The 12,620-nt window shown below is 35.9% G+C and overlaps 1 protein-coding gene across 1 annotated transcript; it reads left to right on the top strand.

The window, feature by feature from the left end:
- Positions 1–3: 3 nt before the first annotated feature.
- FUNDC1 (FUN14 domain containing 1) lies at positions 4–12,159 on the top strand (the record flags this gene model as incomplete). Its single annotated transcript, XM_010087195.1, has 5 exons — positions 4–49; positions 1,788–1,944; positions 3,877–3,952; positions 9,815–9,943; positions 11,524–12,159. Coding segments are annotated over 5 exons (486 nt in total), but the record flags the coding sequence as incomplete, so codon positions are not given.
- Positions 12,160–12,620: the final 461 nt, after the last annotated feature.

The raw sequence follows: 12,620 nt of genomic DNA, 5'->3' as shown, positions 1-12,620 counted from the left end.
CGAAGTGCCGGCAGAGCCCTGGCAGCAGCGCGGGGACGGACAGCCGCGGGTGCCGGAGGCCCTGGGGGCTGCGGAGCTGAACCTGCGGGGCGCAGGGGGGGCGAGGAACGCTTTCCCGAGCCTCCGTCGTGTCCACAGCTTTTAACGTACAGATCTTTAAGTGTATTGGGTTCGCCTTATGGTGTAATGCCTCTGTGCACAGACGTGAAGAGTATGCATAATATTACCCTGCAAGGAAAGAGTATTTTTTTAGCAATATAAAATGCTCTAGCAGTATTATTTTCCAGGCGACATGATAATACTCGTGTGAGTTCTGATTTGAAAAATTTGGGGGCTGAATTAACAGAGCTAACAGTCTATGAGGATGCTTTTGTGTTCTTTGTCGTTTAAAGATGTTAAACAGTTTGCACTTGATACCTCAAAGTTGAAGAGAAAGAAGATTCAATAACATTTTTAGCATTATGGGTCTTGCTTTTTATGTTTTACTAGTCAAGAACACTTGGGTGATAATAGAGGGAAAGAATTCATACCTACGTGTGTGTTTCTTTCATTCTCTCACCTTTTACCCATACTTGTAGGAAGAGTTTAAAAAAGTTGCTGATTTTCTTTGTAATCAGCCTTTGTAATTCTAGGTTGTAATTTAAATTTCCTTCCTCTTTGGAATATCTCAGCATCGTTGCTGAACTTACATTTCACCTTAAATATATTTAACTGAAGTGGACTTTAGTTCCCTTGTGGATGTCCACAGAACTGTGATATGCTTTTAATTCTTTTTTTTTAAAGAAGATTTAACTATTTCTCACCTTTGAGTATACGTGGTATTTAGGATCTCTAATTTGAAGTTGTAGGAGGCCTATTTTTAAAATGTTGGCAGAATTGTACTGCAAGTATGGAACTTAATTGAAGTCCCATCTTCATCCATTTTGTCTGTTGTGGAAAAGGAACAGAAGTGTCTGTTCTTGGCTTGTTAGCATATGCTAACGTCTAGCCCTCTGAGGAAAGCACTAGGCCAGAAGTTCTCAATCTTTCAAAGTTTTTGTCTATCCAGAAGAGATGGGTGTGCATTCTCATAACCTAGACATGTTTCACATTGCTTAAGATCATAAAAGCAATTGTAGTAGGTCAGATGAAAGCCCAGCATCCTGTGTCTGAAAGCTGCCAGCAGCAGGATGAGCTAAGAAAGATTTAACAGGGTAAGCATGTAGTGATAGTTTCTCAGAATGTTTTTAATGATTTTCAGCCCAGGACCTCATTAGCCATGGTTTTTGTATTTGTGTGTGACAGCCCTTGGTGGATGTTTTTTTTTCCTTTAATTTGTTCAGTTGTTATTTGGAGTTCACATCAGCTTCTGGTACCTACAGCATCCTGCAGTGAGCTGTTCCACCAATTAACCGGGGCTTCCAGGGAGTGGGGGGTGAAGAAAAGGAGAGGAAGACTTCCTTTCTTTGTATTGAACCAGATACCTCCTAGTTCCATCTGATACCTCATGGTTTCTGTACTTAAGCAGGTAGGAGATTCCTGTTCACCTTTTCTGTGCCAGTCATGGATTTTATAGATGATGCCGTCTCTATACTCTTCTCCTTACCTTGAGGATTATGGCATAAAATCTCAAAATCCTTTGTTCTGTGAGCTGCTGGACCATAGGTAGCCTGTATGCTGCAATTTAAACCGTTGCGTAGCCACTTAATACCAAAAATGGTACTGTTATTGTTTGGGATTTTTACATAGATTATTAATTTACTGTATAAATGAAAAAATAACTTTTTTTCTTTATTTTTCCTTTCAAGAACATGAAAGTGACGATGATTCCTATGAAGTGTTGGATTTAACAGAATATGCACGGCGTCACCATTGGTGGAATCGTGTGTTTGGCCGGAATTCAGGACCAATTGTAGAAAAATATTCTGTAGCTACCCAGATTGTAATGGGCGGCGTGACTGGCTGGTGAGGGAGCATCACTTTTCATAACTGTGCTAGACCTTCTACTGTTCTTGGAAGATCCCTTTCCAAGGCTATTTGAAGCAGATAAATTTATCTCCTCTAATGGGATTTCCTTTATCATTGATCAAGATTATTCATGTGTGAACAATTTCTTGCCTCATTACTCTGACTCATCATTCTAAAGTGTTTTGTTGTAGTGGTAAAACACCAGTTAGCTAAGGGAACTCATCCCAGTTATTCTGAAAAGGATTTGGGGAAATGTGAGAACTCTTAAGAGTACATGGAGAAAATGGAAAATTACTGCATATATCTTTGGTTTGTATGCAAAAACATGTGTTGTTACTAGTATAGATTAAGAAATGTAGTTATGATATTATGGCTAAGACATATTTTATAGGTAAAAGAAATGAAGTAAAAAAATGTGTGTCAGAATATACTTTTAATAAAGAGCCCCATTTTATACAGACCTTTTTTCCTCTAAATTCAGCTGGAGCTTTTTTGAAAAAATTAACAGTCTGCTCTCACGTTAACTGAAGAGAGATACCACAGCATAGTTAATAAAAATAATTTAAAAATTATTGCTAAAATAATTCATGGTGAAAGCCAGACAGTAAAGATGAGAACTTGAACTGGAAAATGTGGCCACAGTCTTAGCAGCTATGTCAAGACATTTGTTACTTGTCAAAGGTATTTGAATGGTATTTGTCTATTATAGTATTCTAAAATAATTAAGTTCAGTGAAAAGCATTATGGTAGCACAGGAGCTTTTAAAACAGAATTATGCAAGATTTGAAAGATGAAGTAGACTAAAAATGAAATTGTCATGTCCAGGCTCAGTATGGCTTTGAGGAGTGTAGGCTGAGCTTTCATTCTAATTTTTTTATTTGCTTCTGTAGCCTTAAAATTATTTTTAATAGTTACATATGTATACATAAACTCTGAAGCTTCTAGGCAATAGTTCATCTGGCATCCATAAAGACTGGCTTATTGAAAGATCTGGAAACTGTATCTTTCAGTATCTGTAGGTGTATATACCTCTGTGTGTGTATTCATGTGTGTAAATATGAATTCACTATTCATATGCAGGGGGAAAATAATTCCCCTCTGTGTGTGGGCTGGTGGGGGGCAGATCAGGTCAGACACCAGCAGGGTTGCCTAGAGAAGTTATGGAAGCATCAGCCTTGGAAGCATTCAAGGCTTGCCTGAGTTAGGACCGTGGGCAAGCTGATTTGGCTTGGAGGTTGGCTCTGACTTTGCAGCTGGCCCACTTTTCGGAAGGTGGCTGGACCAGACAGCCTCCAGAGGTCCCTTCCTGCCCAAACTGTTCTATGATATGAATATCTGTGCTAGTCTCTATTTGACATGCGAGTGTTTGGAGACTGTGAACAAGATACTGATTTTCTCATTGCTTTGATCCATTAAAAATAGTCTAAGGCCATGTCCCAGTAGAGGGGCCCCACTGATTTTAACACTTGTGGTAGCAATGTATTTTTTTTTACCTGAGATATTTAAGTTCTGGATTATACAGTTAATGTAATGATGGTATAATATGTTTGCCTTCCATTTGGGAACAGTTATAATGGTGTTTTTATGTTATTATACAGTGCTTTATTAACATGCTACATTTAATAGCAGCATACAGCTTTTTTGTATAGACAAGGTCTGGAGATCTATCTCAGGCTTACTTTAAAGGGGCCGTCAGATGGCCATGACCTAGCAACCATTGTTCATGTTGTCTTGTGTTAGATATTATACATTAAATATTTTTGGTAATAAATATTCTGATTTTAAAATTTTAAAATGTGAAATGATACATTTGCTTTGTTAAATTAAAAAAATAGTAATAGCTGTAGTCAGGAATTTTAACGTGTGGCATTGTTCAGCAGACAACTTCATTGGACTGATTTTTTTTTTCTTTTGTTTTGTTCTCCCAAGGTGTGCAGGTTTTTTGTTCCAGAAAGTTGGAAAGCTTGCAGCAACTGCAGTAGGTGGTGGCTTTCTTCTGCTTCAAGTATGTAGCATTTCATGTTTTATAAGTTGGCAAATGTTATTTACTAAACAATAGGAAAAACACATCTGTTGGGTGAAATTTAATTAGCAAGGCTTCTTATCTACTTCCTCTTTTTAGTCTTATCAATCAAAAACGTACATTTCAGATGGAATATTGTGTACAAAATAGACCTCTAAAAATCAGCGGTTAATCAGAATCCACTCTATCTTGTGAAATAGTTTGTAGCGGGCCAAAAGAAACCTCTGTGGAGAAACTGAGATGCTGGATGTGATTCAGTATTGCCAGATGAGAGGAACTGCCTGTAAACCTGTGGTTAGGGAGATGAAGGAATTTAAGCTGTGTTTATTTGAAATACGTTTGAGAATTTTATCAGTGCTTTAGAAGAAGTAGGCTTCTTTGGCGGTTGCTTGGAGGGTGTGCTCTGGTCTCATTATGAAGCCATGATTTTTCTCCCCGTGCTGTATTTGCTAGTTATATCTGTTGAACATCTGAAGCTTTGCTGACTTCTGATAGCTTCGTTGCATTCCTCTGTTCGGTTGGATGAAATGGTCTAGAATTCATCTAGAATTTTGTCAAAATGCACTCTGACAGCAAATGAATCAATCTGATCATGTACCCTGGACTTCTTCAGCCAATAGTGTACATTTCTGGATCATGAGGGAAGAAATAAATCTTATATATATATATGCAGCGGATCTTTCATGTTTTTCATCTAGTTGACTTAAAGATCAGAATCTGTCTTACCATAATGTGTGCCATTGGTCTTAATTCTTTTGATAGCCATTCTTATCTAAATATGACTGGAGAGCCTACAGAGCAGAGGCCTGGCATCCAGGGGTAGCAGGCAGAACGTTGCCTGCAGGTGCCTTCATTAGTACTTCTGACTACAGAAGCGGAAAAGTTAAAACTAAGACCTATAGACAAAGGAAAATAGAAATTGCTTAAGATACATGTGCAGTATTTTTGCTTGTTGTGCTGTGAAGTTTGGGAGCTTTCCTATACATAAAATAGGTTTGCCGTTTGTTTGAGTGTCTGATTTCTTAGTTGATCTCATTTACAGTGTATCTGAAAAGCAATATTATCCAAGAGGAAAAATGTGTTGCATATTTTGATTGAGTTGTCTGTATCTTTAATTAAGATCAGATTCTCTTGGAAGGGAATGAAGTAAATGCCTTGGTCTTTCATTTTAATTCAAAACATTTTGCATTTTAAAGCTGAGTCATAAATTCTGTAGTGTAATTACATTTCTGTAGTCTTCAATTTTTTCATTTAAAGATCACACATCGTGATTTTAATTTCCCTATGAATGCATGTTAAGTGCTTCCCCTGAGTGGGCAGAGGAGAGTTTCAGCACATGGCCAGAAACTTCCTTTTTGTCTGTAAATTTCTCTGAAGTTGCAGATTTCATTTCAACCCCTGATGGCAATATTGACATAGTAATTACCTGCTAAAACAAGAACAACTACAGAAAGCAACATTCTTGGCTAAAGCCCATTCAGTGAAGCATTTCAGTCCTGAAACAAAAAAAATGCATTATTTTTTCTTCAGCATGTGATTGCTTCATCTGAAGAAATCCAGTAGGAAACCAAAAACAATATTATGGAGTGTCAGTTTGTACAAGCAACAAAAAAGATTTTTCCGATTTTTTTAAGTGATCTAGAAATTTCTCAGTCTTAATACAGATTAAACAAAAAGTAGTCTGAGGAAGAGAATAAAAATTACATTGAGGAATTTGCAGAATTTGCATAGGTTTTCAAAGTTAAGATCTGTTATCACATCTTTGTGTTGGGTATGTCAGCAGCCTAGTTTGATAACCTAACTATCCCTGTCGTTTTATTGAAATAGATGTAGCTCTTTAAGTGTGCTGATATAAGACCAATACTCATGTGCTATATTAAGGAAAATTTAATTCATTTCTCATAGGAAGCAAGGGATTTTCCTTGTATAACTTCTAGTTTATACAGCACAGAGTTTAGTGAAATCTTGAAGAGTAGGGAAGTATGAACTCGTGGTTCTGCTATAATGAATTAGTTAAAAACAGTTGTTCTTAATGAGCGCCTGTTCTCTCTGTTTTTAAACTCCTGTATCCTTAATAATGGTTTTGTTGCTTTTTGCTCTGCAGTCAACATACAAATTTCAGTTTGCTTTTGTAATTATTATTATTAGTCATAAAATTGTGTTTTTGTTCAGTTATTTTTGCTTTCACTAATATATTTTGCCTCATTCCATTAGCATGTCATTGATCAATTTAATTCTCCATTAAAATATTTTCTAACTAAGTAAATCTTTGAAAACAACACAAGAAGCAAAATAAACTCAAAGATATCCTTGGCTGTATATTGTACTGAGGTTTGTTGATACCATGCCATGATGATGATGTGGCATCTCAGCAAAGCGGGGAAAGAACAACATGCTTCTGGCAGTGGGGACTTAATAAGAAAGAGTTGTATTCAGTTTTGCGTTGAATATCCCACTTCACAGTTGATGTCTGCAGACTTTGAGGGAGCATTCAGTGGAATAGTCAAAGCAAATGGTAGTTGGAAGTTAGCCTTTTAAAGAAATACCATATTTCTGGCAGGTTTTGACATGAAATGGAGGGGCATCATTTCTCCACCTTTGTAATCAGAGTAGTTTCACTGGTTACGGTGGAGCTTTGCCAGCAGATGGTGGCTGAAGATACAGTCTCTGCAGTTTAACTCTTACAAAAAATGTCATATCGTTACTGAGTCCCTCATTGTCTTTGTATATTGAAGTTAGAGACTTGACAGATCTGTTCTGGAAACTGGTTGAGTGTGATGGGGGTTGCTATCTATCTAAATACCAGAAAATACCTGGAAGTATACATGGCTTCTGTATGCTGCGCAAGCAGCTGATCACAGGGAGCTCACATGTAGCTTCTGGGCTTGGTTGGGCTTTTTAATATGAGAGATTTTGTCTTTGAGGAAATTAAAACTCTTTTGTCCCACTTTGCAATATAATTTTTTTGATCTTAAACATTTTTTTCTCATTATCTTAATAATGTTTCACAGTGATGAAGTACTTGCATGCCTCTCCAGTATCGCCCCCAAAATGAGGTCTTCTCAATTGATTCTCTGTTATCTTTTATTAGTGTAGAGAAAGATGCATGTATTTTTAGTAATCCTACGTTAATGTATTTTTTTTCAGTTGCCTTTTTGGAAGAAATCTGTTATTTTTTTAGCAGGTCTGGAAGATCTTGAACAAAAATAAACTTTGCTAATGTGATACATGAGAGAGAGATATGTGTATAATATATATATTATTCTATTATCATATACACATATAGGTAGATTTCTGTGTATGTAGAGATATATACACACATCCCCCCAATATGGGTCTTTAAGAATTTATGTATCTATATGCATAGACCTATATGACTCCTTAAAATATATAAGTATGGAACTGATAATGGAATATTATTATTTTAGTTTGTTATTGTAGTGTCTGGGTTTAAAAATACTAATGAACTTTAAGAAATTGTATTTGCATAAATTTACTGTTGTAAACTAATAAGCTTTTTCTTATGTATTAGGGTCAAAAAACGTAAGTCTGTCTCACCAACATTTGAGTTCAGTGGGGTTATTTCTGTCTGCACTTACATACAAAGTTATATAATTAGTAGAACTGCAGCCAAAGTAGATATGACACAGGGTCTGACTATCACTGCAGTGAAGTACAGTTGGTGTTTTTTTCTTCTCAGTTATAAATTTTGTGTTCAAAACTTTGTTCTCTCTTGCTTGTATCATAGATGTGTACAAAATTCAAAAGCAGAACTTAAGATTTCTGCTACCAAGTTCAGGAAGAAAAGTAGTATGATTTTATTATATTAGCATTTCTTGCATTGTGTTGGACAGGGTAGATCAGTCCATTTTTAATTCTCAGTTTTATGAGTTCAAAGGCACCAATTCAGCACTTGGGCCTTTTTGAAATTCTTGTGGTAATGTTAAATTTATAATATAAAAATTACTCCAATGTGCAACATGTTTTTTTCCTGGTTTGTCATCCAGTGACTTGTTCATGTTTTCATACCATATGGACCGTCCTTAGTTCTCCCTGCCTAACACAACTGGCTGTGTAGATAAATGGGTTTATAATAGACAGGCAAGATCAATGAATTTGTTATATTCTGAGGTATGAAGTAAAGGAGAGTATAGTATATAGTAAGTTAATTTTGCATTTTTACAGTTAATTGTTTTTTAAGTCTTGTTCAAAGATGGAAAGTGAAGTTTACTTTTGTATATAGGTGGTCTTTTAGGAACTTCATTTAGGAACTTTAATGTAGACAAAAATCTATCTGACACTTGCTTCATTTACTTTGGTGTTTTTTAGGATCATTAAATTCTTGTTTGTGGTGAAATATGTTGCTTAATTATTGTGGCTGTTTTAAAACAAGTTAGATTGTCTAATTTTAGCTATTTGGTAGAAAGAACTGTGTGAAAAATAAAATTCAATGCCTGGAAGTGATGCCAAACATTTCCTTTGATGCCATACTGGATAAATTGTATATTTAAATATCTGTTCCACAAAACTTCATTGTCTGTGAATTTTACTTACAAATTGTACCATTTGCATAGAACGCTGTTACATAAGTTACATGAATTTTCCAGACATGACCTTGAGGAGGATCTGAGAAATATTATTCTTCATAAACTGTTTTTTGTATAACAGTCATTTACCTTTAAATTTAGTAGACTGTATGTGTTTGTTGTAGCCACTAAAAAAAGCAGTAATCCTTAGTTTTGATTTTTTCCTCTCTTTTTTCCCAGCTAATGAGTTGTTTGTTTTAACTGCTCTCTAGAGCATACAGTAATTGCCCATTTTTTTTTTTTAAGCTATGATCTTTTAAATATTTATTTATTTTGTGAATTATCTTAAGGAAATTTTCTTCACGGTGAGGGTGACAGAGCACTGGAACAGGCTGCCCAGAGAGGTTGTGGAGTCTCCTTCTCTGGAGACATTCAAAGCCCGCCTGGATGTGTTCCTGTGTGATCTGATCTAGGTGTTCCTGCTCCGGCAGGGGGATTGGACTAGATGATCTTTCAAGGTCCCTTCCAATCTCTAACATTCTGTGATTCTGTGAAATTGGTTGGACTGTCAGTGTTGGTCAAGTAACAGAACATCTTACTTTTATCCAGGATCAAATCTGAGTAAGAGAAAAAAGGCAAAGGGTTGGGGTGATGGTTAAACATGCTAAAAATCTTACAGGTGTTGTTTCAGCATTTTGGGAGTTTTGAGTGTAAAGGGGTATGAACAATCCCCCAAAACTTACCTATTTTGCTGATGTTACAGAACTGGTGCTGTACACAGGCAATGCTATTTTTCTACTTGTTGGCTTTGTAGAAAGTATGAGAATTCTCTTCTTTTACTTTTTTCTTGGACAGTTTAAATGATGTAGGATAAAATAATAATTTTCAGTATTTCTAGGGATGATTCTGATTAATTCCAGATATCCTGTCACAAATCAGTATTCCACAATTCTGAAAGAAGATGAAATGAAACAATTGTTGTCCTATGAACATGCTTTTCTCTTTCCTTTTCTTGCAAGTAAAGTTACAGTAAATGCTGAAGGAAAAATGTTATTTAAAACATTATAACTAAACAATAGAGAAGTGGTAAAATTAACAGTAGTCTACTGAACTTTGTCATTGCTTGTTCTAATTCAAATTGCTGTTGTGGAAAATACTAGTGTTTGAAGGAGATTCCCTGTTGTAATGGGAACAATGTATTTTCCTATATCTGTAATTAAAAAATTAAAAATTTAAAAAATTGTAGGCACTAAGATACTGTATTTTGACTCATAAAATATTAACTACAGCTGTAATAAATACCCTTTATTTTTCCTAGATTGCTAGTCATAGTGGATATGTACAAGTTGACTGGAAGAGAGTTGAGAAAGATGTAAACAAAGCAAAAAAACAGTTAAAAAAGCGTGCAAATAAGGCAGCACCTGAAATCAATACTCTAATTGAAGAGGTAAGTCTAAGGTGATAAACCATTTTCTAGCAGCCAATTTTTCCTACCTTCCGCTGCAGGTGATGATTAGTTGAAAATGCAGGTGCAAAACTGGAAGGCATAAGAAATGGTCTGGCTGTATACTTTATTAAAAGTTACCACATTGTACTCTCTTTTATTCCTATAGCTTTCTATTTTGTTCAGTCTTAAAGATGACACACAAACTTCAGAGTTAATGCATTTAACGGGCTTTGCCTGTTCGTCTGTGAAGTTTCCTGGCTAGTGAGAAAGCCAGGAAGGTCATGACACAGTAAAAAGTTAAGGGTGTTTTGGTTAAAACATGGTAGCTGCAAAGACAAAACCCAAATCTTCATAGTCAACCGATAACAAAATTACTTGGTTGCAAAAGACTGAGACTTTTCTTTCTGGAGAAAAGCTATAACTGCTTAGTAACTAGAATTGTGAGTTTTATCTCATTTTTATACAGTTCAAAGAATATCTGACTTCGGAACCTGTCAGTTACATTCTGTGTTGAAAAGAGATTGTCTGTGATCAGTGTTACTGGGGCTATTTCATACTGTCATTTGAAGACTTTAATTTAATAGTTTTATTTTTTTAAATAAAACATAGTGTATATTTAGCCTGTTTTTACATATTTGCACATTTCAAACAGACAGTCTAAGTTTCTCAGTAACTGTGAATCCTGACTTGGAATATGCTGTGTGCAATTTAACAGCAGCCACGCTGACGCTCTTTAGTTAAGAGTTTTGACATCTCAGATTTAACCTATATGGAGTTGCACATACGTTGATAAAAATTACCTTAGATTTTAATGTGACTGTGAACTGGAAGTTCAAGAGAGGCGGGCTTTTTCTAGCTTCTTCTATATCCCAAATAGCTTAACTTCTCCATTGCCATGCAGAAATGGGTGGGACAGGGTGGGGTTTTTGGTTGTTTCTTTTTTTTTTCTTTTTCTTTTTTTTTTCCAGATTATATTACTTTCTTCTAATTGTGTCCTAGTAGCCAATCTGAAGTGTTTGTAGTGGAGGATTTATGAAATCGCACATGTTTGATATGACATGTTATACTCTGTGCTATTACTTCATGAAATATTGTACACATGTCACACAAGTGTTTTTTGTAGCATTAAGTTGTTAGGAAACTGGCTCATAATGGAGTGAAGTGTATTTCTTTTTCAATTATCTCACCTTCCAAAAACCAGTATTTTTTAAAAGTTTTTTATGTGATTAAAACTGAAGTCACGGTGATGGTCATGCTTTTTTTTTGCCAAGGGAGTTTGTAAAACATCTGTCGTGTTTGAATCCAAACAAGAGTGGCGTTAGCGTGCAATTTCTATGACAGTTCCCCTGTATTTTGACTTTTAAAATGATAACTGTATTTTACATACATTGTTAAAGGCAGCTGGGAGTCAGTTTTCACTCCATTGGTGCCAGCAGTTGCCACCTAGCTTTATGTTTTTAAACATGTTGCTTCCCCATCTCCATAATTTTAGTGTTCTTGTTTACAGACAATTGTGATAACTATTAAATGTTAAAATCAGACACAACTGACTTCTTTACAAGTATTATTTTTCTTCTCAGTCAACAGAATTTATCAAACAGAACATCGTTGTGTCCAGTGGATTTGTTGGAGGCTTTTTGTTAGGCCTGGCATCGTAAGGACCTGAATCGTCTCTTCCCAATGGCATTCACGTCAGCAAAGAACGGTTGTGGTGACACGCTGTCGTAAAGCAATGTGGGTTACTGGGCCTTCCAGAGCAGGACGAGTGGACTAGCTAGACAATTTGCAAGCTTTTACATTTCAGGCTTTTGCCTCTCAAAGCTTGGCAAAACTAGGATTTGCTGAAAAAACTGTGCAGTGTGCTCGTTATAGCATTTCTGGGCAAAACTGGTTCATCTTCATCATGACTCTTTTTATCTATGGCCTTTCAAGATCTAGCATTTTTTTAAATGTTATTCTTGGAATATAGATATGTAACCATACTGTGAGAAAGAAAGCTCCATTTCTGTTTTCAGTTAAATATTGTTTATTTTAAAAGTATTTTTCTTCATGCTGTAGTAGATAGCATCAATGACTACATAATGTATATGATATTGTAGTTTCAGCCTCATGGCTGTCCGTATTCTTCAGAAGTCACTGCAATAATCTATCGATCTGTAATACCTTTTTACAGAGTATTAAGAAACAAAGAATCATGAGCTTATTAAAGGTGAAAATCAACTTTGACTCTGGCCTTTATGTACATAGAAAATAAGAAAGTCTCATGTTTATAGCCTGCAGGCATCTGATACAAATATTTGCAAAGATGCTTGTGGTATTTGTGTGCTAGGTGAATGCATGTATGTTATTTTCCCAGATGTGTAGACATGCATAAACTCATTGACAGAACTGGAGTACACAGATAATCGTTGCAAGTGCAGACTCCACAGTGATCTGGTGCATAATTGTTTTACACTCAGTAAACCACAGAGGTAATTTCAGACTTCACTTAGGTGGTGAGATCAAGAGATGAGGCTTCTGTCTGAGTACTTTGCAAGGGCCAGTACTTTGTAGGGCTTGACAGCACGTCAGTACAATGGGCCTTGAATTAACTGAAGGCTGCTCTTGCAGTCCATTTTAGCTGGAAGGTAGCTGATAGCAGCCTCTACTTACAGTCCCTGGTTATTGTGGGGGATTT

Source organism: Pterocles gutturalis, unplaced genomic scaffold (genome assembly GCF_000699245.1).
Source record: "Pterocles gutturalis isolate BGI_N339 unplaced genomic scaffold, ASM69924v1 Scaffold51846, whole genome shotgun sequence".
Lineage (NCBI taxonomy): Eukaryota > Metazoa > Chordata > Aves > Pterocliformes > Pteroclidae > Pterocles > Pterocles gutturalis.
Note: the sequence above shows the minus strand (reverse complement) of the source record. Positions and strands in the feature narration are given on the sequence as shown.